General features: G+C 35.5%; 2 protein-coding genes across 2 annotated transcripts; one reads left to right on the top strand and one right to left on the bottom strand.

The window, feature by feature from the left end:
* Nucleotides 1-1,176: 1,176 nt before the first annotated feature.
* On the top strand, nucleotides 1,177-3,408 carry LOC137741415 (alpha carbonic anhydrase 7-like). Its single transcript, XM_068481133.2, has 6 exons — nucleotides 1,177-1,381; nucleotides 1,833-2,050; nucleotides 2,245-2,454; nucleotides 2,669-2,836; nucleotides 2,939-2,992; nucleotides 3,111-3,408. The coding sequence occupies exons 1-6, from the start codon at nucleotides 1,291-1,293 to the stop codon at nucleotides 3,195-3,197; spliced, it is 828 nt and encodes a 275-aa protein (XP_068337234.2). The 5' UTR covers nucleotides 1,177-1,290; the 3' UTR covers nucleotides 3,198-3,408.
* A 7,922-nt stretch (nucleotides 3,409-11,330) lies between these two features.
* Nucleotides 11,331-13,409, bottom strand: LOC137741613 (lysM domain receptor-like kinase 4). Its single transcript, XM_068481310.2, has one exon. It carries the CDS (start codon nucleotides 13,332-13,334, stop codon nucleotides 11,487-11,489), a length of 1,848 nt encoding a protein of 615 aa, XP_068337411.2. The 5' UTR covers nucleotides 13,335-13,409; the 3' UTR covers nucleotides 11,331-11,486.
* Between the last annotated feature and the right edge of the window lie 12,292 nt (nucleotides 13,410-25,701).

Here is a 25,701-nt window from a genome sequence, read left to right as displayed (position 1 = left end):
AGTACAGTACTATCACGTTAGGAGAAAATTTTCATTATGACGGGAACACAAGTGTTACACCACCTGTTTTAATAGAAGTGGTGAATTTTATTTTTTAAGTTATTAATTTTTTAGTACATATGTCCCACCATTTGTATAGTGATATGTAATATACCAACCCGTGTACCGGTCACATTGAAAAATCTTTTCGGGCCGTTTCTTCGTGGGTCAGTGTACAAAACCGTCCTTTCATGTTACTATATTTGTTGGGTTTGTGGTGGTGTGAGTATTGACAACAGGCTGCGTATTGTACTACTTATCTGTTTGGTGGATTCTGCAGCTGTGGTTTTTCTCTAGATTATCGTTCAATTCTTTTTATTATATATTTTCTTTGGGAAAATAATAAATACACATAATTTTTGGCTTCTTACATACTTATGTTTAATTTAATTTATTCAATATAATGCTTACAAATAATTTTTTTTTAAGAAATTAAAAAAAAAAAAAAAGGTGTGAAAAATCACCTACCTTCCCTCAACTACAAGTTTTGCACACGTGTTTAGACCTTTTTTTTAGTCAACATGTTCTAGGCCCTTTTGGTGGGAACCTTCACAAATACAACAAAAATTTGATAAAACCCCCAAAATTGCCTTCAAGCCACCAGCCACCAACCACCAAACAAATATTAAACAAACTCGTCAATTAACCCAACCTCCAAGAAAAGTTAGAGTGTTTAAACTTATGATACGAATGTTACACTTATTATTTATTTGTATCATTTTAATTTTGTATCATCTTTCTTTCTAATAGAAGTTGAACCTGTCAACTTATGTATGTTTCATCCTTATTAGAAAGATGATACAAATATATGGTAAAAGTAGCATTTTTGCATGACACATAGATCCACCCAGCACTCTACATGTATAAACTCTACACTAATAGTTGTATCAAAGAATCCTCAGCAATGACGTGTATCAAATGGAGTCTACTTTGTAGAAAATTTTGGAGATGAAGGACGAAAAACACCACCATTTTTTCGGGTCTTCTTCTAAATTCTACTTTCATATAATTAATAAGGAATTCTCTATTGACTGGCAAATCCCATGAATGACTTCTAGCTGATTCCATTGAAACTGCATAACTACCTGAGAAATTTTGTAGCCACAGAAGAAATTTTATTTGAAAGTCATGATTGCGAAAGGCTTCATTATTTGAAAGTCTTTACGCATCATACTACAGGCTGATGCGTATAAATATGGAAGCAACTGTTCCTATTCCCCATAGGCTCCAAGTGCAGCTCGAAGCTAAAAAATGGAGAAGTTTCCCACCCCAATATTATTTTACAGTTTCCTTATTGCCTTGGTATTGCTGAATTCTCGCCATGCAACATCTGAAGAAGTTGGTATAAATTATTTGTAATATCTTTATTATATATGCTCAATACTTCCACTATTAGAATCGAAGTAGAGCATATTGTTCTCTTAAGAGTTTCATTAAGCTTTCTTTAATTTGGGTAGTTAAAGTAATGCATTTTCTAAATTAAAATAGGATATTGCTTTCAGCCATTTTTAAACAGTTTTTCTAGCTTTATATATATATATATATATATATATATCAACATGCATATTAAATATACATGGTTAAGAATGACAAAGGCTCCAATTGAATTTTTGATTTCCTAGTAAATTTTCTGTTTAAGGTAGTCCATGTTCATCAATGTTACGCACTCTTATCCTTATTAAATAATGTATGGCCCCTCCTACAATTTTAAGTCACGTTTCCGGCCATTGGTAGTGCCGTTATGGGATTTTGAAAATTACTTCTCATTTTTGTTAATATTCTTGATGATGCAGAAGATCAGAGGGAGTTTAATTATGAGGAAGACAGTGAGAAGGGACCGCTTCGATGGGGAGAGATACGCCAAGAATGGAGCATGTGCAGCAAGGGATCGATGCAGTCTCCGATTGATCTGTCAGATGACAGAGTCGAACTAGTGTCACATTTGGGGATACTTATGAGTAACTACAGGCCTTGCAATGCCACTCTTAAGAATAGGGGGCATGATATGATGGTAAGATAAAGATAAAAAACTAGAGATCAAATTTGAAAAATTCTCCTAACACAATTAGTATTACCTTACACTTCAAAGTACCAAGAAAGGTGCACGTAAATTTGGGGTTGTTGAGGTTTAATTTTCCATTAAGTCTGTGAGGAAAAAGTATTCTTACGAATATTAATCGCTTGTTCGATGATTTGTCAATGCAGTTGAAATGGGAAACTGATGCAGGATTTATACTATTAAACGGAACTTTGTATAAACTGAAACAATGCCACTGGCACGCGTCTTCAGAACACACCATCAATGGAAAGAGGTTTGATTTAGAGGTGCATTTGGTTCATGAGAGCGCAACTGGAAATATTGCTGTGACTGGAATTCTTTATAGGATTGGAGCTCCTGATCCATTTTTGTCATCGGTAAAATATTTAAAACCCTCACTTGGAGTGACCCTACTTTATACTGACTACATTTCCAACACCATCGCTCGCATAAATATAACTCAATTGCATGATTAGGGTTTCACATGGATCCTCCTATGTGAGAGATATGGTCGGTAAATGTCGTCGAAATTATATACTTTCATTCTTCTCTCTTATGCTTGCTGTACTTATTATTCCTTTTTGTGTTTAGATCATGGATTATTTAGCAGACGTCTCTGATACCACTGACGAGGAAGAAGTGGTTGGTATGGTTGATCCAAGGCAAATGAAAACAAGCAGCACAAAGTATTACAGATATATTGGCTCACTTACAACTCCCCCTTGCACACAAAATGTTATCTGGACCATTGCTCGAGAGGTTCTTTTCTCTTATTTTATAAACCCTAAAATTTGATAATACGTTCTGGTGTCTACAAAGTTTCTGTTCGTTCTAAATCTCACTTAAGTTTTAACTCATCAGGTGAGCACTGTCTCAGAAGAACAAGTGAAATCACTCCGAGTAGCTGTTCATGATGTAAGTTCAATCATGAAACTATTTCAAAATTTCATGTAAAAAAAAAAAAAAATTATGCATAAACATTGAAAATTCGATGTTATTTTGATTAGATGTACTTGTGTTGAAAATCTTGCAGGACTCAGACACTAATGCAAGACCAGTACAACCCAGAAACAGGCGGATAGTGCAACTTTATAGACAAACAGTAGAGGAAAAGAATTGAATCTAGCTAGAATTATATAGCTTTAAAGTATCACCACCTTTCACTTACAGCAGGTCTTGAAACCTGGAGGAGGAGGAGGAGGAGGAGGAGATATGCAGGGTCTAGTCTAAATAAAGGAGTTGTAATCACTAGGATTACTCTATATGTATGTTTATAGTGTACACCATTTTCCCATTTATTCTCTAAGTAAAGGGTTTTCCCATTTTTTTTAGTTGGGGGCTTGGACCATGTTATATTAATTTTTTAGGAAAACTAATTAAAAGGGTTTGAAAATTTTGAATTTTAACTATAAGGATAAAATAAATGGTAAAATGAATAGTAGCAGGATTGACTTTTTAGTGTAAAAAATATGATTTTTCGTTAAAGTGAATATTACCAGAAGTTTTTCGTTAAAGTTCACTAGTTTTTTTCATACATAAAGTATAATTATTTAATGTACGGTATTCAATTCATTGAATAAAGGGCTTTACAGATTTATATTCAATATCAACATCTTTAATTCGCAACCAATCCTGCAATAGCCTTCATGAACTACTCCTCAACAACAAATTAGTCACACATGTCCGCACTTCAGTTCTAACACATGAACAACTATTGAGTAATGTGAAATTTAGTGTCAATTGGGTCGATCATGTGAATAACATGCTCTTCCAAAATCATATAGTGTTACATAAGACCTCACATTGGTGGGATTCATATATTCTTGATATCGGAAAGAACATGGGAAGCTGGAAAACCTTCTAGTAGAACAGTTGGTCCAGGAAACGTTTGGAATTTAGTATCGAGTGAAAGGAACAAGTTGTCAGCGTCATCAAAAAAGGATAATGCATCTAAAATGTTTAAAATAAGTTTCTTCAGACAATATGTAAATATGTGATGTGAGCAGTGACCTAATGGAATCTGACCATTCACATAAGCACAGTGTAATTCCAATTTTTTCCATGATTAATTTCTGTTATTCCCACTTTAATCCTGCTTTCTGTATATTTTATCATTTTCCATTCCATCGCTCTCTCCGTTTTTTTTTCCTTCTCCCGCTCTCCTTCCCTTGCTCTCCTCTGCGCGGCTCTACGCAGTTACGGGTTCGATGCCGAAGTCCGGCGAGTTGTTTCCGGCCAAATGGCAACTAACCGGACCTCGCCGTCACCACCTATCGTCTCCCCTTCATATCAGGAACCAAAACTACTTGTTGCATGCCTTGGATTGGGACGACAGCAGCTTGGGGTTGCCGATGCGTGTTCTCCGTCGGGGGCAGCGGCTTGGGTTGCTGATGTGATTTGGATTTTGATTCTGAACTAGGTTTTGAATTTGAAATGGGTTTTGATTTCTGGAATTGGCTTTCGATTTGATATGCAATTGTGGAATTGTGAGTTGGTTTTTCGTTTGATCTCTGCAAGTCTGCAATGGTGGGGAATTGGCTTTCGAGAAAGGAAGAGATTTCTAGTGGGAAAAAAAAAAAAAAAAAACAAGAGAGAATTAATGATAGAATTTTAATAGATATTGATGAAATAATATAATATTATAATTTGTTAATTATCTACTTCTTAGTCTGATATTGTACCAAACAATTCACTAAGGTCATCTCCAACCGAAGGTTGGCCAGATGACTTGTTTTAGCCATCTGGTCCTCCGAGAAATTAATATTTTAATGCACAGTGCATGACCATATTTCTTACTATCTCCAACCGAAGGTCAAAGGGCCATAGGGCTTGTTTTAGCACTGTCACAAAAAACCGTCACCAACTAGGGTCATAGGGCTTGTTTTAGCACTGTCACAAAAAACCGTCACCAACTGGGGGCCATAGGGCCAAACATAATTTATTATTTAAATTTAAAAATTACAACAACTTAAATTTAAAAATTACAACTTATATTTAAAAACTACAACTAAAATTTAAAAACTACAACAACTTAAATTTAAAAACTACAACAACTTAAATTTAATATCTAAAATCATCATTATCTTCATCATCCGCCATTGTAGGAATATAGTCGGAGGTAAACAACTGCCGCCAGGTCATAATTTTTTTTTTTTTCTATCAAAATAGGCCTTACTCATTGAAATGTAATTCGAAGTGTTCCTTTCCATATTCTTATCATTCATCTCTTCTTGTGTTTGTTTGACCCGTTCTTTATGCCTATAGTTCCTTTCTTCCGCGGCAAAGGCATTTTGCTCCACTATTAATCGCAATGAGGCTGCCACTTCTTGTTGGCGTAATCATTCGTTGCCTTGCCCTTTTCCTTCAACCTTCGGGCCTTGTTTCATCCCATAGCCCTAGGTATGAAACCTTCACCCGAAGACGGATTTTCTACCCTTGTTTGTTGAATGGTAGGAGATCCATCTTCATCCATATCTATAGCTGAGGATGTAGTTCCGAACATCGGTGTAGGACCTAATCTATGTTGAGGTGGATCTTCAAATAACACTCATCCTTTACAAATTTTCCAACAATCGTGAAACTGAAAGGGTTTTGAGCTGCCCTCCATATACAATTCCTCCGCTTGGCGTACCTAGAAAATATAATTATAAAAATTAAAGGAGATTAACTGATGAAATTAAATGTAATATAATTAAATATAATTACAAAAATTAAAGGAAATTAATTTATGAAATTAAATGTAATATAATTAAATATTTAAAATAAATTATGAAAACACTTACTTCGTCGTAGTAATTAGCGCTGTTTTCATGTCTACTTGCGGTTGCTAACAGTGCTTGATGCCATTTGTTCAAACTTGGCTAAAGATGTTTCTTCCATCTTGAAGAACAACTCTCGTGGTTTTGAGTATTCGGTGGATTGGTGTCTTCGTAGAACTCCAAGTATTTTTTGGACATACAAGTCCAAACACCTTCACTTGTTTGAGAACTCCCCCTCACACTATCTTCCGACACCCATCTATAAGCCCTGCAAAGAGCTTCATCTTTTTTTCAGGTCCAAGCCCTACCTTTTATTGCAGATGAGGCCATTTGAAAATTATTGAAAAAATTGAAGGAAATATTATTGGAAGAGGTAAGAAATGTGAGAATTGAAATGGTGAAAAATTTGTGAGGAATGGTGTAGTAATGGCTTAGGTATTTATAGGAAAAATGAGATTTTTTTAGAATTTTTTAAAAATATTTTGGCCCAAAAAAAAAGAAAAAAAAAACCAACGGTAACTCAAGTCAGCATGACATCAGCTAGCCGTTGCTAGCTAGCGTCACGCTAACGTTAGCTAGCCGTTGGGGTTTGAATGGGAGCCCGACTGGTTGGCTGCTTTGGGCCGGCCGGTTGGCCTTTTGGCCCTTTTTTGTCAAGTGGGGGCCATGAGCTCTTTGGCCTGGCCCTCGGTTGGAGACGGTTTTTGGGCTATTTTTGGCCCTCTGGACCTTTCGATTGCAGATGGCCTAAGTCAGTCCAATTAAAATTAGTCTGATGCAACACACCCTAATGGTTTAACCCTACCACTAGAGGGAGGTCATTGAATTTCTTTACCCTTAAGGGAAATTGAATTTTGCATAATTTGCTCTGCAAAACGTGTAATCAATTGCTAACACTAAGGTAAACTATTTTAGGTTTGGTCCATATTCGAATTATCCCCAATTTTGAAATTTTAGATACTTAATTTATGTTTGTGTTGCATGTTTAAGATTCGTCTTGGGAATAGTTATTTGAGGTTGTACAAATTGGAATTGGTAGGTCGAATTTAGCCAAATTTGGGTAATAACCGTGATCTCTAAGCCTCTTCCTCTTTTCAATTTCTGTTAATTTAGCTCCCAATTGATCATTTTCTTAATTTTTGTTGTCTGTGTTTTGTTTGGTTGCTGAAAAAATGTGAAGCGAAGGAAAGTTTTGAATCATTTTCTGTAATTTTGGTTTTCTATGTTTTCTTTTTTTGCTGTTTTGGGTTGTACTACTGAGTTCCATGTATTTATAGGATGTGAATACTTCGTTTAAGCTAAACATTATGAGATTTAGGGTTAATGTTTTGCACAATTGGGTATACTTTCCCCGAAATTAAATGGAGATTTGTCCTTGGAAATGTTTACAAAATTACTCTTATGTGCAAAACCAAATCCAATCTGAAGGATGTAAGTTTATAACGTAACGTAACGTAACCAAGAATTTTTTTCTGGGTTTTTCTAACCAAACCTTCTCCCAAGGTGTGATTATAGCAAGGTATATTATCAGCTTTTTGTAAGGAACAAACGCTGAGACCATTTGCATTAAAGAATTTCGGACATTGTTTTCGAAAAAAGAAACCTTAAATGGAAGATTGTTATCCTATTATACTTTGAATCTGTTGTACAATATTAAATTTACTATTGTAATCTGTTGTACAATATTAAATTTACTATTGTAACCTTGCACTAAACATTTGTGGTGAATGAGTTTAGTGCGTACAAGAAATGAAATCTCAAGGTATAACTGATGATCGGTTGGAACTTCTGAACGGTGTTAAAGTTCCAAATAATTTGAAAACAGAACTTTCTACAAATTCTTTATTTCTCATGTTTTGTAAAAAAAATAAAAATAGTTTAATATATTGTAATTAATTTGTTCAATATGCAAATGAATGTAACCCTTTGAATTTTATAAATCTAACTTCTATAACCTCTGTTTTTTAATAGTATATATTTTCAAAATATTTTAAATACCTGCAACATCTTGTAGACACTTTTACGAATTATAAAGTTGTCACCGATCCCAACATACGTTCATGATTGACACGTGACGTCACCAAATACTCGTCTCTAACATACCCCGCCTCTGGAAAAAGGTAAAACATAACTTAAGATCCGACTGCATAATTATTCTTCGTAGACTTTATGGTTGCATCTAACATCCTCGTTAGACTGCCTACGTACCCTAAATAGGGATCAAGCCATTTGTAGTTCATTGCTTCAGTACACTCAAACATTCATCACATAAGTCGTTATGTCCTAACAAAATATCACAATGAATATCATGCAATCTTTCAAAGAACAAACGATGAAGCACAATCATATTCTCTCGCCATATTTGTCAACAAGTCAGTCATAACAATAACAATGATATCCAACATAATAATCCCACGAGACGAATAACATTTCCACTTCATCCATCACATAAATCATCACGTTCCCACATAAAATCACATTTCATAGCGTGTAACATGTTAAAGAATTAACAAAGCACAACATTATTCTCCAGAAATATTAATCAACTAAAATAATCATAATAACAACACTCATATCCAACGTCACTCCACAATCTCATCAATTAATCAATTCGTGAATCAAGATGTACAATCTTAGCATTTAATTACGTTCATCAAGCAATGCGATAACAAAACATTTCACGAATTAACCAAGAAACTCTATATAATTCCCCACTTAGATTATGAGTAATAAACATGGTAATTCTAATTTATTTTCACAATATCTATTGTGGGTAATTCCCATCTACTAGAATTTAGGATTCTAAGATCACCTTACGGAATGAACAAGAGCACGGATTCCGGACCACTCAACGGAATCCAACAACATCGGGTTCCAGACCACTCAATGGAACCAAAATATCAAGCGGTTTCTCTTAATCTACCCTGACCTGTCATATGTAAAGTCAATGCCTACATTATGGGATTGGTGCACTCAGATAAGTTGCGCGGCTTGGGTGAGTGACAATAATAAAACCAGCCATCCACAATTTATAAACCTTGAATATAAATCATTCATAAGAAATCAATACCAAACTTTTGAAAACTCCGAGGGAGTCACCAAGACATCCAACGGTTTACCTGAAACAATCACAACATCTCACAACCATATTCTCATACACACAATGAAAAGTAGGGTTAGAGCGATACAGTTCGGCTGAAGCCTACATCTTTAAAGCTATCTCAATCCAAACTCAATGAAACCCAAGGTGGATACGATCCAGGACCATCACTCAACGGAATCACGGAGTAAGAGGGATTCCGGACCATCACTTAATGAAACCCAAACCAAGATACGATTCCGGACCATCACTCAACGGAATTGCGGAGTAAGAGGGATTCCAGACCATCACTCAACGGAACCCAAACCAAGATACGATTCCGGACCATCACTCAATGAATCCAAACCAGGATACGATTCCGGACCATCACTCAATGAATCCAAACCAGGATACGATTCCGGACCATCACTCAACGGAATCGCAGAGTACAATGCATAACCACCAATCAATGAAATAACACATAAATCAAGTTACTCAAGTTATAAAGGCTCAACGAAACAAGAAATGAAATAATGAAACGAGGGATGAAACACGTTTCGAAGCAACAAATCCCATGACAATGGGGTAACGGTCCACCACCAACCCTCACCTTTCATCAAATCAAGCCAATCATGCAAAACAAACCATATTTCCAATATGTACGTCAAATCCCACTTCATAAAACTACCTCGATGGCTAAATATAAAAATTAACAATTTATAAGAAACATAATTATAAAACCATGTTATATTCACATATATTAAAGTCACTCACATTTCATCATATCATACCATCTATGCAAATCAACCACCTTTCAAATATGCACGTCAAATCACATATCAAGATCATCATCAATACACAAGCCAAATCATGTTTAATGAAAATAGGTCTATGGCTAAATATATATATATATATATATATATATATATATATAATCACATTTCAATAAAAATCACATTATAAAACCAAGTCATATTCACAGATGGTACCAATATAAGAAATCAAGGTAATAACCATATCACATATGTTCAAGTCATTCTCTAACCAATGTAGGCCCACTAGACTTCACTTAAGTCTCCCATAGTACTTATTTTATTATTTAGAACGTATCGAGACATGTTTACCACAATTCAACTCTCGGTCAACGATAAGGTCCACCACTCTACGTAATTTGATCTTGAAGATCCGCACATCGGATTTATAATCCATAACTTGTCAAAGTCCACATTATGCTTCTAGAATAACATACTAAAATTTCATTATGATCCAACGGTCGGATTGTCGTCAATCACACAAACAAGTGGTGGTCCAATTTGATCACCACACCAAACAATTGAATTTTTGGAAACCGAGCTAGACGTAGGTTCACAGGGTCACTAGAAGGTATTTGAAATCTAGACAACACTCGTGAACGATCCCACGCACTACCACACGTGGTGGTAGTTAAGATGGATGGTTTAGAAATCCCAAATTTTCAACATTAACTAGATGAGCTCAAATTTACGTGGTAGCTAGAGCTCAACAAGAGAAATACTTTTCACAACTAGGCCGATGATAATTTCTAACCGGAAACCGTCCAAATTCACCGGAGAAAACCGGATTTCTAGGGTTCTAAACACCCAACTCTATAATACGAAAGCATGAACTAAGCATACCAACTCAAAGATTATGAAGAGTAGATGAAGTTTCATACCTCACTCGAAGGAAATGGTTGCCGGAATCACTGAAAAAATGATAAAACCGCCGAAAAAGTCATGGGCTTTGTGGCTTCGAACTACAAAGATGGAAAAGAAAATGGGAAATCTAACACTACAGAGATGTAGGGTTCGTCAAGAGCTTTCCATGGACACTAAGATCATCCAAAATGGAGCTCGGATGAAGGAGATACAAGCGGATCAATTTTGTGGGTTAACGGGTCAAATTAGCCCCTAAAACGGGTGAGCAGCAGCCCTTTCCCATTTTTCAGAAAACCTTCCCCTTTTCTGGAGGTTTCACTTCCATTTATAGCATTTTGGTACCAAAATGCCACCAACTTCAAACAACTCAAACTTCTCTGTTCTGACTCAGAAATAAGATCCGTTTACGCCTACGTGCTCATGGAATCAAACTCTACCTAACCAATTCAAGAGTTGACCATAAAGGTCAAGAAAATTGAAAATGACTAAAGTACCCCTCACTTTGTTTTTCTCAAATTTGAAGAATTAACGAACTAGTTTCAATCAAATCTTTAAAATACGTCAAGAATAAAATAAAATAATAATTTTAGGGACGGAATATCACAAAACTAAAACATGAACAAAAAATTAATGACGCAGAAAAGTAACTTCCATAAACTAAAACATATGATCAATGTAGAAAACCTATTCAACGAGTGTATGTGTGTGTGTGTGTATACATATATGTATGTATGTATGTATGTATAATTATGTAGAGGTGAGTTTAATCAGAAGCACGAGAAAGCATATATCAAGCTAGTTAATTACATATTTTAGACCATTACATTACTTGATGGACAATTTTTATACCCTGATCGGTAACGTACGTGGTTCTTCATTATCGATCAAGTTCTCGATCATACCATTCTCGCGAGGACTTTCATGATGTCATCGATGGATGGCCGATGGAGAGGATCGTCCCCCACACAGGCCTTCGCTAAAACAGCTAAGCATAAGGCCTCTGCAAGAGGATAATCCTCCAACTGTGGATCCATGAAGCTCCGAAGTTGTTCGAGGAAACCGCCTTCGCTAGCACCTTCTCCCAAAAATTTGATGGACTCTTTAAACGACTTCCCATCAATGTCCTCTCTTGCTGAGATGAGCTCAAGCAAAACAACTCCAAATGCAAAAATATCCACCTTCTCAGAAGCTGATCCGTGTAGAAGGTACTCTGGTGCAACCCATCCCTTGTCATTTCCTTCCGAAAATCCCTCAGCCGATATGGTTCCAATGTTCGAAAGCTTTGCCCTCCAATTTGCTGTCACAAAAATGTTTCTAGTGTTTATGTCTAGGTGAGCACAAGAAGGGAAAGTACAACAGTGTAAGTAGTGCAGTCCAGTTGCAATATCGAAAGCTATTTGTGTTCGCCAATGCCACTTGAGAGGACTAGATGGACTAGACAAGCAGCCCCTCAAGCAGCCATTGCTCGGAAACTCAAAAACTAGATAAGACCATGACATGTGATTTTCGCCGTAAGAAACCGCCTCTAAGTTCAAGATATTGATGTGGTTGACCTTCGAATGCACGTCAATAACATGACTCGTGTCCTCAAATCTCATCTGCTTGATCATCACTTCAACATTATTTATTATTCCCCTGTACGCTTGAGAACCAATCTTGTTTTCTTCATTGAAATCCCTTGTTGCTCTTCTCAGTTCTTCTATGCTATAATTGAACAATGAGTACTTCAATCCAGCAAGAATATCAGGCGATAAACATGATGAAATCGGAGAGCTTCTGCCTGTCTGACCGGATTTAAACGGGCTTCTGACAGTTGAACATGAAATTGGAGAGCTTAAAGCAGTAAAGGACATGATCTTCTCTCTCTTCCATTTCCTTAAGGCCCTTCTATACAAAATTACAAATGCAATTAAAGCTGCCAGTAGCAGAGAAAACCCAATAACAGCCCCGGCTACATACAATTTCTTGATCAGTTTTGCATTTCTATTAGATTTTTCCACAGAAATTGTGGGAAGAAAAGCAGGAGCTGGAGGGGGTGAATATTGGATGTTGAAGTTTAACACTGGAGCTGCTCTCAAGGGAACTAAAACAGTTGTATTCGGAAACACAGTTTCATCAGTTGCTAAATGATTCACTGATAAAAAATCTTCAGGAGAGATGCCAAACTTCTGGCTCAAGATGATTGGCCCGTCACCTTCTATGAGAGGGTAGGTCACAAGGTACTTCACTCCACTACTGCTAGCTAACTTATCAGGACAAGCACATCTTAGAGGCACATGAAGCTCAGTGCCAACCATAAGCTTGTTTTCTTGGGACATATTTTCCTCCCTGAGTGTAAATGACTTGAGCAAGCCTTCGAAAACCCCACAAGCAACCTCGGAGTATGACGTGTTTTGCAAAACCGTGTAGCTGAAACTTGCCTGAAAATATTGACCTGAGCAAGAACATTTAATGGGAATAATAACTTCCCTACCTGATTTCAGTTCCTCAGAAGGAGATGTGAGATTGTTGAGTCCAAGCAGTTGATCAGAATCCATTCGAAACAAGTCTGAGACATTCGAAACAGTTTGAAAATTCGGGTTGGCTCTGTAGACCAAGAATGTTTGGCAAGAATTTTGGAACATATTGCAAATGTATCTTGAGCCTGAATTGCTAGCCTCAACACCGCAATATGATTGGTCATAGAACTGCTGAGCATAGCTTGAACTTAGGGAAACCAAGATTAGAAGGCAGAGGTAAACCATGGTTTTCTGATATCAGAAATTGTAAATTTAATTCTGTTAGGTGGTTTAAGAAAAGGAGAGGAAGAAATGATTTGGTTGAGATGGGATTAGTTAATTAATTAGTTGATTGCTGATGAGAGAGCTAGCAATGAATGATGGCTATTTGTGTTTTAATATTTGCATGTCCGGCCAATATGCAAGGTGAAAAGCATAATTAAGGAAAAAAATATCCAGAAAATGCCACTAATGGCCGGCTAGAATAGCGATGATCAGATGGGAACACCTTGACATGTTTTTTTCTATGTGTTTTTTGCAATCAAAGATCCTCTAATAGTTGTAGTTGCAATTTTTCAATTCAATTTTCTTCATTTTATTTTTTGTTAAATTTGACCAGTTTAGAGAGTAAGATGAAGGTTAAACTCTAAACAATCATGTGGTACAATCTGTCCGCATGTTAAAAAATTAGTGAATTCTTATTGATACTATAACGTAAAATTGAGAAACACAACCCTGTCATTTAAGAAATTTTTGTGTCCACCAGTTGAATCAAGTAGATGTGTACGACCACTCATAAACTCCAATACTAGAATCTCACTTTACTATGAGTTGGTCGGACAACTTAGCATATTATTATATACTAAAAGCCAACAGAAAAGCACTGTTCTTTAATATTGATACTTCTAAATCTATTGTATGCCTATGTTTACTCTTCATTTTAGTTATTCACTTCAACATCATCAATATGGTTAAACGTTATAATGCTATACGACGTTGATTTCATATGCAGCTTTCATTTGATGCCAGAGGGAGTAGTAGAGTTCGGTTTGGTGGAATTGGAGTTTAACAACTTAATGGTAGACGATTAATAGGTAAACATTTTAAATTCTACCAGGTGCATAGACTTGAATTGCAGGTTTATACTTCTGCTATAATTTTATAATTGCACCACAAGGTACCACTATTATTTATAGTTGCACCACAGATTACCATTAAGCAAATACACATTATAGAGTCCAACATTTTATTTTTTCTTCCTTTCTCATGTCCCAGAAGCTGCAATTTTCCTTATTGAAGATGGCAGAAATCCCAACTGCTTGAACAGTACCTGTGGCACACAAATAAGATGTAGCATGGTATCTTTCTAACTATAACGAAATCATGTAGCAATGTGGTACATGGGTGGTCCTGCTTGGTTAATCCGTATTGGGGACCACACCATTTGACACATGTCTATGGTTCTGCTTGGTTAATCTACATTGGAGGACCATACGCATTATAGGAGTGACTCTTCTTGGTTAATCCACATTGGAGGGTCGCTGCCTATTTCGTTACGTTGTTTTCCATAGGTGGTCCTACTTGGTTAATCCACATTGTGGGACCACACTATTGGATGCATACCTATGGTCCTACTTGGTTAGTCCGCATTAGGGACCATATGCATTCTAAGGGTGACTCTACTTCGATAATCCGCATTGGAGGGTCACTGCTTACTTGGTTACATGGTGCTTATGGGTGTTCCTACTTGATTAATCTACATTGAGGGACCCCACCATTTGATGCATGCATATGGTCTTGCTAGGTCAATTCGCATTGAGGGACCATACGCATTGTAGGCGTGACTCTGCTTGGTTTATCCACAATGGGGGACCACACTATTGGATGCGTGCCTGTGATCCTGCTTGGTTAATCCTCATTGGGGGACCATAAGCATTCTAGAGTTGGATTCCGTTGAGTAGTCCAAAATCTCTCTTTCTATTCAATTCCATTGAGTTGGTCGGGAACTAGATCCCTATAAATCTTAACAGTTCTTTTAGGTCGATCTAGAATGCTGAAACTTAAGAGTGTAGGCTACGGCCGAACTATGTTGCTCTAGGACTAGTTTTCAGCATATTCGTGAACGAAATATTTGAGAATCTTTGAGAACCAATTTAGACAAGACGGTAGATGTTGGTGTGATTACTTTAGGATTTCCAACTAGTTTATTTATAAATTTTATAAAGTATAGTTTATGAATGGATTTTATTTCTATCGCATTGGTTGATTAATGTTGTGCATCGTTGGTTCATAGAAATGTTATGTGTTATTGATTGTGGAAGTGTGTTACACATGTGAAAATGCCTTGCCTCTTCAGATCAGTCTACAGTTTTCCAAACAGTTCCATCCATAAGCATATTTACTTAGTTTCATTCATGCCTCCTCGACCGCTTCATTTTTCCTCCATTGCGAATCGAAACCAAAAACTGCTCATCTAAATTTTCTCACAACTTCATTCGTTCCTCCTCCACCGCTTCATTCTTGCTCTATTGCGAATCAAAACCAAAAATTGTTCATCCACATCAATTTTAGTTCACTCAAATCCCTAGAACCCTAAAACCCAAATTTGTCCAGATCGTCCCGATATTCAAGGGCAAACCCAAAACCTAGACCCTAGCTCAATCAATCTGTTCATAGACTCTTCAACTCACCTTCGCAGCAGCGTCACTTAAATCTCATATGAATGGTCTCAAAGTTGTCCTCCTCCTCTGAAACCTAGAAAAACTTAGGGCTTGTTTGGTATCTTATTTGAAAATTTTTATTATTTCTCAAAACATTTCTTGAAAACAATTTTTTTTAAGACTCAAAAACTTGATTGGTTGGCGATTTAAAAATTTTAAATCTTACAACTTAAACTAGACAAAGAGTTCTAAAAAGAGGGGGTTGCAAGAGAGGGAGAAAGATAGGGGTGGTTCGGTATGGGATACCATACCGAAACTAGTATCCTGAATCCCAAACCGAAATTTTTCGGGACGGGAATTTGAAGACTAATCCCAAACCAAATTTTCGGGAATCCCAAATTTCGGGAATCCCGAAATATTTTCGGGATTTTGGGACAAATCGGGAATCCCAAATTGAAATATGAAATTATGAATTGTTCTTCAAATATATAATTCAAGAACACATTCATGAACTAGGAATTTCATTTCATTCACACTACCATTTAATTGAACACTGGCATGCTTAACTCTTTTATCATAGTCAAAATTCAAATTAATTAAACTCTTTTTGCAATCTGTTGAGAGACAAAAGAATCAAGCCTTCTGAAATCATCAGCCATGACAGCAACAATAATAAAATCCACATGAATATCAAACAGAACATGAAAAATATGCAAGGTGTAGGGCATTCTAGGTTGCTGAGCATGAATTAGAAACTACTAGCATCAATTATAAAAGAATAATATATATATGTATAAATATATATATAATAATTAATATTATATATTTTCGGTTTGGTATGGGATTCCCGAAATATCGAGAAGCCAATCCCGAATCCCATACCGAAATTTTGGGATTGGTTCGGGATAGCATCCCGAAAATTTCGGGAATTTCGATTTGGGAAATTTTTGGTTTGGGATCGGGATTTTTTCGGTTCGGTTCGGGATTTTCGGGAATTTTTTCCACCCCTAGAGAAAGAGGAGAGAGAAGGAAATAAAGTAAGAGATGATTGAAGGAAAGAGAAAGAAAAGAGAGGATCGGATGAGATAGAGAGGAAGATGAGTGAGAGAAAGAACCAAGAGAATGAAGAGAGCGGATTGGAGGAGAGACGAAAAATGTAAAAAAAAAAGGGAGAGAGAAAAGAAAAGATAGAGAGATAGATTTGGAGTGAGAAGGGAGGAAGGAGTGAAAAGAAATGAGCGAGTTTAAGTTTAAAAACTCTAAAAACTCACTTTTTAAGTTTTTAGAGAATAGACTATGAGTTTAGTTTTTGAAAATAGTTCTACCAAACAAATTTTTAAGGCCTAAAACTTGAAAATTGTTTTTGAGTTTAAAAAGTTGAATTCAAGTAGAGTACCAAACAGGCCCTTAGCCTTCCGATGATGCCGACTGGATTCTGATCAACTGCTAATAGGTATGCCTAAGACCTCTTACTGGTTGCAAAAATCTCCAGTTTCTTACTCTTTTTCTCTCTCTCTCTATAGTATCAGTACATGTATAAACAGATGTATACATCCATAAACAAACATGCATATTCTCATTTGTTGGATTTTTTATGCTCAGTGAGATTGAAGAAAATTTGAGTCCATCAAATTTTTGAATTTTTATAATATATCTGGGGAGCTTGGATGTATATGGATAGTCTGCGGATGTTTGACTAACAAAACAAAGCCAAGTTAACATTTCTTTTGCACTTTTTTCATTTGTTTCTCTCAAATTGATAGTTTTTATTCATTTGGACTTTTTCCTTTCTCAATTTTACCACAGAGTTGCTTGCTCTTGGTAATATTTGGAATTGTGCTTCTCATTGTGATAGCAGTACTTGCAGCTTAATCAGAAGATTGTCTAAATTTAATGAGAGCGAACTCAAAATTGTGCAGAGGGACGAACGCTACTGCAAATCACACTCTGCATCCTACAACAATTTCATGTGAGTTTTATCTTGATTTTGCATGATTTTTTTTTTATCTCAATTTGTGTTGATTCGAATGAATTTGGGTTTGTCGTGCACATCAAAATCTTCAAATATCCAGCTTGGTGGGTGTTCTCTCATATCACAGTTTGAGTTTTGATTTCTAATCTGGAAATTGAAACTTAAATGTGGATTTGTGGTACATGAATGATGCCGTTGAAATAGAAACATGGTGCCAAGGGGAAGGGAGAATACCTAGAAAGGATTTGGTTTTCTGGTGAGTTCTCCGGTATTCTTGATAATTTCAAGACATAATAACAATTAATTATATTATTTACTCGAGTATGATATCAAGAGCTATTTGGTTTTAGGATTTTGAGTAATTATGTCTGTATTTGATTTGAAGACATCATAGAAAACCAATACTTATCTAATTGTTATATAAGATATCAAATATAAACGTGTGAAATAAAATACTATTGTGATAACTTTTAGAAATAGATAAAAATAATTTATCATAATCGGTTTAACTTATCATATGGATTATGATACTATTGTGGTCAAAATACAATACTATTGTGATTAGTTTGGGGGTTGTATTAATATTTGTTTGGCTGATGAGAAAATGGAGAAAATTTTGAATGTTTAGCTCTATTTTGTTCCATATTTTGCTGGAAAAAATCTGTATTTATAGCCAATCGGTGATATATGTTGAAAGATGTATACTAATTTTATGATTTTATGTTATGAGTATTCTGTTAATCTATTTTTATGCAAAATTTGTTTTCTGTGATGGTGCTAAATAATTTATTAGATAGCTATTTTGACTTCAGTTGTTTTTCCTTTTCATTTATTGGTCTTTTCTTATATATATTGTCATTGATCATATATATTCAATTGTTGGCCGTTGATCATATATTCATGTGTTTGCCATTGATGTGCCTTTGTGTGAGATTTTAGGGAAAAATGAAATTGTCCGTTCCACATGTATTTGAGTTTCATTCTACCGATAGGGTTATTATTTCATATCTGCCTTTATATCCTTTACAATATAAATTTGTTGATGTGCAAATTCATTGCATGTATTTTGTTTTCTTTGCATAGGCTGCTTTCTTGGCAATGAAGAGGACTGCAAGGAGACTTTTGGTGTTCCAGTAAACAATCTTTGTCATCTATTAGCAATGTAAATGAAACAATATTCCCTAATATTTTTTTGCATGTAAATAACCTAATGTTTCGTTATTTTTGGTATACAAGTACTACTATCGATTAAATTTATTGTATGTCAGAATTTTCTTAATGTTCTCAATGTAAATAATATTAAATCTTTTATGCCATAATCTTTTATATTTTTAAAACAAAGTTTCGTATAATTTTCATTCTGCAGCAACGCGTGGGTATTAATGTCTAGTTTAATAAGATATGCCGAACAAGTCACCTAGTTCGATTGTACATGACATTAGATAGGAGAAAGGTCTCAGCGTCAAGGTCGATGTGCGGTTGGCACGGAGAGTTTATATGAAGGTAAATTTTTGGGTTGGAAAGTTGTTCCTCTTCCCAATTCTAATTAACTATACTTTGATTTTAAAATCTATTAAAATCTTATCATATCCTCATTTAACTACACCTCCCTAAATCAACTACTTCAACCAAGCAAATGTAGTCTTTTCATTCATTTCCGCCACGCCAAAAATATTCATTTTTCCACATGTCAAAGGTTTATTCGCTCTTGGCTTCAGACTTAGCATATGGCATCCCGCACTATATCTCTTCTCTTAATCAAATTCATGTTTACTGAAAAAATGATGGTACTATTCATAAACATCTTTTTATCTTTCACACATCTTCTCAATTTTTAACTATCGGATCGAATAAACTAAAAAAAATAAAAAACAAAAATTAACCTAACGTATGTGAGAATTAGGCTATAACATTGATATGTATTTAACACAATCATTATATGACGGTCAGGAATAATTAATGTACATATAGGTAATTAATATATCATCATCTGACAGTCGATATGGTGATTCTATTAAATACGTGTAAGTATTGTAGTCAAACCCAAAATTATATAGCTGATATGTTAATATTATTATGCTAAGCAGAAGAAATCTGCAAAGTCAAAGGACTTTGATAAAAAATTAAAAACCAATAAAGTTTTAGTCAAAGAACATAATTGAGTAGGGACGGATCCTAATTTTCTATCCATTTTATCACATGATGTTGGTCTTATTAAATTATGAGACTATCATGTAAGGCTAAATCTTTGACCTCTTCCGTTCATGAAGGCAAGGGAGAGGAAAATGTAACCTAACTAGCTTTTAGGTATAAGGATGAAAGTCGATTTTTTCCCAAAATTCTATGATTTCTTCCTTTCCTCATTTTTTAGTGTGGTGTTATCCACATATGAAATATTTTATATATTAAATTTTAACTTCTGGGATCAGTGAAGATTATTTGAATTGTAGATTAGTGAGATAAGAGTCAACAAAAGAAATAGATTTATATGTATTTAACACAATTATTATCTTAACTGCAGAACTATAGAGAGATGGAGAGAATGGGTTGTGATTTCTGAGATGTGAGGTGTGATTTCTTACCCCGTTGTGCCTTTATTTATAATAGTAAGAAGGTAAATTCATTACCAATAAGCATTACAATTTAAGTAGGATACTGTGTAAAAGATATGGTAGAACCCAATAAGGATTTACTAGAATTTACAATTACATTCCTAACCTAATTAGGACCGCAACACCCCCTTGAGTGTGTAAATACTCAAGTAAATAGTGCATCAGGTATTTAGTGATGAAGTAAGTTTAGTTGATGAAGTCATCGACACAATGAGCGAATGCAAGTCTTAGATCAATGGAATAATGCATAAAAAGGTAAAACTCACAAAACCTCGCTCTGGCAAAATCTTAAAACTCATTATGGGAGAAAACCCCATGTTCTAAGGAGAAACGTGAGAAGTTTGCATTTAATCAAAACTAAATGTCTTCGGGACACAAGTAGAATGCTCATAAGGGTATGATCAGCCCAAGATAGGTGTCTCATTAAAACCTTGTTAGGTTGTAAAAAGCTAGTGGCAAAAATGCTTCTAATAATAGGAAGAAAAATGGTCCATTAAGGTTAAGTGAGTATACTTTTGGGACCAGTGAAGATTATTTGAATTGTAGATTAGTGAGATAAGAGTCAACAAAAGAAATATGATTAGTTGGATAATGACTCGTGTCTCTAATATGCACAAAAGATGGACAAGTTGTATAATATTTAATCATTAGTTCTTGATTAATACATGTATTATGGTTTGATATGGCATTCACTAAAGCTTCATTTTAAATTTTCATGTTTTTGAGCAAATCTTCATGATTTATGTCGAAGGTAATAAAGTCATGGTGATGTCAAAAGTGCTACTAATTTAAAATTTATAGTAACTAATACTAGAATGCATATGTGAGCGGGGTTAAAACCTTATCATACAAGTGATGTCAGGGCACAATAAGAAGAACCCTCATTTATGTCAGCTTTTTTCAAAAATCCTTATAGTCACAAGAGCTTTGCCACATAACTCTGGTTCCAAAGTGAATGTGAATGGTGCAATGTGAACATACACGTGAAGTTGGTCCTTGCTTAGACTAGTACAGTAATTTGATAAACACTGTGCATATCAAGTAATAATGAGCAGATAGGATGCAATGATGTCATGCCACAGGTTTATGCTTACAAATAAGACAATAAGCATAAGGTGTACATTGATTACTCAAGGTTGTAAAAAATGTTAGGCGCTAGTCGGACGGCAGACTGGGGTCTAGTGCCTAGGCAGACTGGGGTCTAGTGCCTAGGCAGCTAGGCAAGGCCTAGGCAGATTAGGGGGATTTACGTAAAAATCGTATAAATAAGTGTCTATTTATACTTTAAAAAAATACATAATTGTACTGAGATATATAAATTACAAAATAAAATGACACATAGATTATTTAAGTAAATTTATTATATATTTATTTATTTATATTTATATAAAATATGACTTGTGCGCAAAAGTTTAGGGATACTCTTGGTTTTGTAACGTTTTTTTCTAAGCCTGATTTGTTTTACTCATTGTTGGGCCTTACTTTTCAGTTTTCATTAAAAAAAAGGATTAGGCCTTTGATTTCACATTAAATAAAATTAAATAAATAAATAACTTATTCCCTAATTCTAAAAGAACTATCAGCTACCTTTAAAACCCTTAACTCTAACCCTAGCCAACATAGCGTCGTCGCACTTCTTCTTCTATGTAATTGCAAATTTACAGAGCTTTCTCTCTCTCCCTCTCTCTCTTTCTTCATCTCTCGTCAAATATTTGATGCCGACTCTTTTTCTACACACGCGGAAATGGGATAAGGCGCAGCAACACGATGAAATTGCAGCGAGATGCCAAAGATTCACAACCTTTGCAGCAATAGTTTTTGAAGTTACAAAATCGCCCAGAGGTCACCGAAGCCACCTAGCCCTCCCAGGCGGCCGTCTAGGCGCAGCCTACTAGCAGCGGTGGGCCACCGTCGAGCGCTTAGGCGGCCACCTAGACCGATTTTAAGAACACTATGATTACTTGCAAAGCTAAACATCGCATGTTACATCAATTATGCATAAAACAATTAGCAAGGAAGCTAAGGAAGCTATATATATATATATATATATATATATATATATATATATATATATATATATATATGTTATTACATAATATTCATAAAATAAAAAGACCCATTCACAATTGAGTAATCAAGTCATCGAGTCAAAACTTAATTGCAGGTTTCGGAGGTCTTTGTGACGCGTTTCACCCACTGTTCTAAAAATTGGCCTAGACGCTGGATGGTCGGATACCGATCAGATTTGCTCCTAATCGATCACAAAATTGGAAATATATTAGGTAGACGCCTGAACGGGATTAGGCAGTACTAGGCGGAGCTAGGTAGGGATGGGCGAGGACTAGGCGAGGTATATGCAGAGTGCCGAAATTTGGAAAAAAATTGTTGTAGAGGTTGCGTTCTGCGTTCGATGTTCACGAGGAAGACGACGCGGTCTTTAAGATGGTGGGACCACTATCTTTTGTTTTCCTTCTTTTATATATATTTTTTAAGCCTCACATCATCTTCTCTTCTGACTCATTTTTCACCAAAACCAATCCTCTTGTATTCTTTACTTTTTTTTTTATTCTTTTCTAGGTTATACTTATGAATCTTTTTTTTAGACCACACCTTATGTACTTAAAACTCTCCTCATACATATATTCCTTTTTTTTTATTTTTTTTATTTTTTAAATAACATGTTATTTAATATTTATTACATGTATTATATAGTAAATTGAAATAAATTATATAATATATGATAAATTTACTCAAATTCATTTAGAGCCTTAATTTCACCTAAATACGAAAATACCAATGCAAATTCTAAGCATAAATGTACTTCACATATTTGTACAAAATACAACTATTCAAAGAACTACATTAAAACGATTGAATTTGACAAATAGATGACAGATTCGAATTCAACATTCGAGAAACCTAAAAAGGGACCTCGGGTTGCTCTATACGCTGCCACATACGGCACTCACGCGCCGCCACATGTCTAGTCAAGTTGTTGAAAAGTTGGCCATATTCTGCGTGGTCGCTACTGTGGCCCGAGGTAAAGCAGAGTACCTTTAGTAGAAGGTGCGTGTGCTCATGCACTGGCCACTGCATCTCCGCACGTAGGCCAACGCGCAATGAGTACGGCTTGTACCGACCTTCCCTAACGAGGCCGAAAATGCCGGTTTTCTAGAGAACTTTCCAAAGCTCAATTTGAGCTTAAATCTGAACCAAAATCAGCATGCAATCTATCAAACCGAAGTTCGTGAAGTAAGGAATAGAAACATAAAGTCCGACCAAAAGATTGTCGGAGGCGGCCTAAAAACGGCCTGAAAATCACGTGTCCCTTGCTAAAAGACTAGGGAAAGTTCCTTGAGTTGAAACTGCACCAAATTATACCCATTTTCACATGCAAGACCAGAATCTTACACAAAACAACAATCTAAGGTAATTTGGGTCAGTTTCTAGGTTTACCTTAGTCGTGAATGGGAGAATTTCACTGGAAAAAATCGAATTCAAAACAAAGACGTCCTCGGTCCACGTTCGCGCCAGTGAGCTCTGCTCTCGTTTCTGACCTTAGTGGCTACTAGAACTCATCGAGATGGCAAAGTTTGTGGTGGATGAGACTTGATGAAGCTCTCAGCTTATTTGTAAAAACAGAGAGTAGATAAATTTAGAGTGAAAAGGAGACGAGAAGGAAAAAAGGGTATAAGAGACGTGGTAATTGTTTTGGCGGGGGTGTTGACGCTCGCTGGAGTGTGCGAGTAAAGGTAGTGGTTATTCTGTGTGTGGCATCGATTGTGTCTATATGCAGTGAGCACAAAGAAAGAGAGATTGAGGCAGATTGTCTCCCTCCAGGTGCCTTTTCCATCATCTTCTATTTTGTGCGATCACAGTTAAGTTATATTGATTTTTTTATAAAGATAATAAAACAAAGCAATAGGAATAAAAAATGTTGACGTGGCTTAATCGTGACTGTACAAATAGGAGGAAATGAGAAAGGCACCCAAATAGGAGGGCATACAATCTGCCTCCTAGAGAGATAATGGAGAGGTTAGGGAAAGAGAGAGTGAAATGACAATGACATGTAAATGAGAGTTGGACGGGAAAGAAGGTAGAGATACCAAGAGAGTTGCACGAGAAAGAGGGGAATGTCACGTGGTGGGTCCTAGGGGTAAAAAATAATATTAAAATAATGCAAGTGGCAACAAGATATTTTCATTAATTATGAATTTACCAATTTGCCCTTATTCTCTAATGTTTCGTAGATCTTCATCGTAACTCTGAATTCTGTTTCGCTTACTCCCAAACGTTCATAGCCTCAAATACATCGAGAGTTTGCATGTGTGAACGGGCCTACATGCCTACTTGTCTAATAAGTTCAACGAATAGGCAATCAATATCACAGTCTGCAGCCCGCATTACCAACAACCCACTGTTGTTGGAATCTCAAGGGTGCAAAATTATCATTTTGCTCATCATTAGAAAATGCGCTTAAATCGTTCACACGCACGTGTTCTGAAGGACGCGTACTACCTAGAAAGAGTAGAAAAATGGACAAAGAGTGATAAGGACTCAAATGTCCATGTAGGATTTCCACTTAGCTTGTCATGGACATTTTCATAATGTTCCAGCCTCAATGAACAAAATAGGTTTCAATTAGGAAAGGTATGTGACAATCGTTGCATGATTGGCTACAATAAAATCATGTATTTAATAAAATCACTATATGATGGTTCAGATCAAATTCCTACAAATATATATAAATTAAAAGATCAAATTTGACCAAAGAGATGGTGATTGTATTAAGGCCTAGTTTAGGGTTGTGGTGCTTCAAAGAAAACCAACTTATTAATAAGTCTAGAACATCAAATGTGCTTGGTAAAACAAACAAAAAAGTATTTTTAAAAAATTTACTGTTAATAACAATAGTAAAACAACAGAAGAGTCTATCATGCTTCTGAAAAATGTGTTTTTTTTTTCAAAGCTTAGTGAAGAGTGCTCATTCATTGAAATTTTTTATCATTTAATATATTCACAACAATTTTATATAAGCAATTTTTCAAAAAAAAAAAACATAGCAATGCCAAATTGATGCGAGAATTATACGCACACAAATTAAACCCTCTTTTTGAAAATTGTAGTAAGTATGTAAGTAGGGATCGTTCTGGACCGGGGATTAGGAGGGATTGTTAATCACTTGGATTTGACTCAAAAACGCTAAAAACACAATCTAAAACACTATACTAGACTCAAAGAATGCAAAACTAAACTTTAAAACACTAAGACAAACCAAAGACTCAAAATGCTTTAAAGCATAAACTAAATTGATTTCTAACTAAATTGAACAATAAGGTAAAGGGGGATTTAGGTTTTGATTAAACTAA

Source organism: Pyrus communis, chromosome 11 (genome assembly GCF_041283825.1).
Source record: "Pyrus communis isolate YQ-2024b chromosome 11, ASM4128382v1, whole genome shotgun sequence".
NCBI classification, from domain to species: Eukaryota; Viridiplantae; Streptophyta; class Magnoliopsida; order Rosales; family Rosaceae; genus Pyrus; species Pyrus communis.
This window is presented reverse-complemented; position numbering and strand designations above follow the sequence as displayed.

What these genes read in the sequence shown, in the direction of transcription:
- LOC137741415 (XM_068481133.2), top strand. Translation starts at nt 1,291, where the DNA reads ATGGAGAAGTTTCCCACCCCAATATTATTTTACAGTTTCCTTATTGCC. An exon ending in CTGATCCATTTTTGTCATCG is followed by an intron (nt 2,455 to 2,668) that starts GTAAAATATTTA and finishes TTTTGTGTTTAG; the next exon opens with ATCATGGATTATTTAGCAGA. An exon ending in TCTGGACCATTGCTCGAGAG is followed by an intron (nt 2,837 to 2,938) that starts GTTCTTTTCTCT and finishes TTAACTCATCAG; the next exon opens with GTGAGCACTGTCTCAGAAGA.
- LOC137741613 (XM_068481310.2), bottom strand. Translation starts at nt 13,334, where the DNA reads ATGGTTTACCTCTGCCTTCTAATCTTGGTTTCCCTAAGTTCAAGCTAT.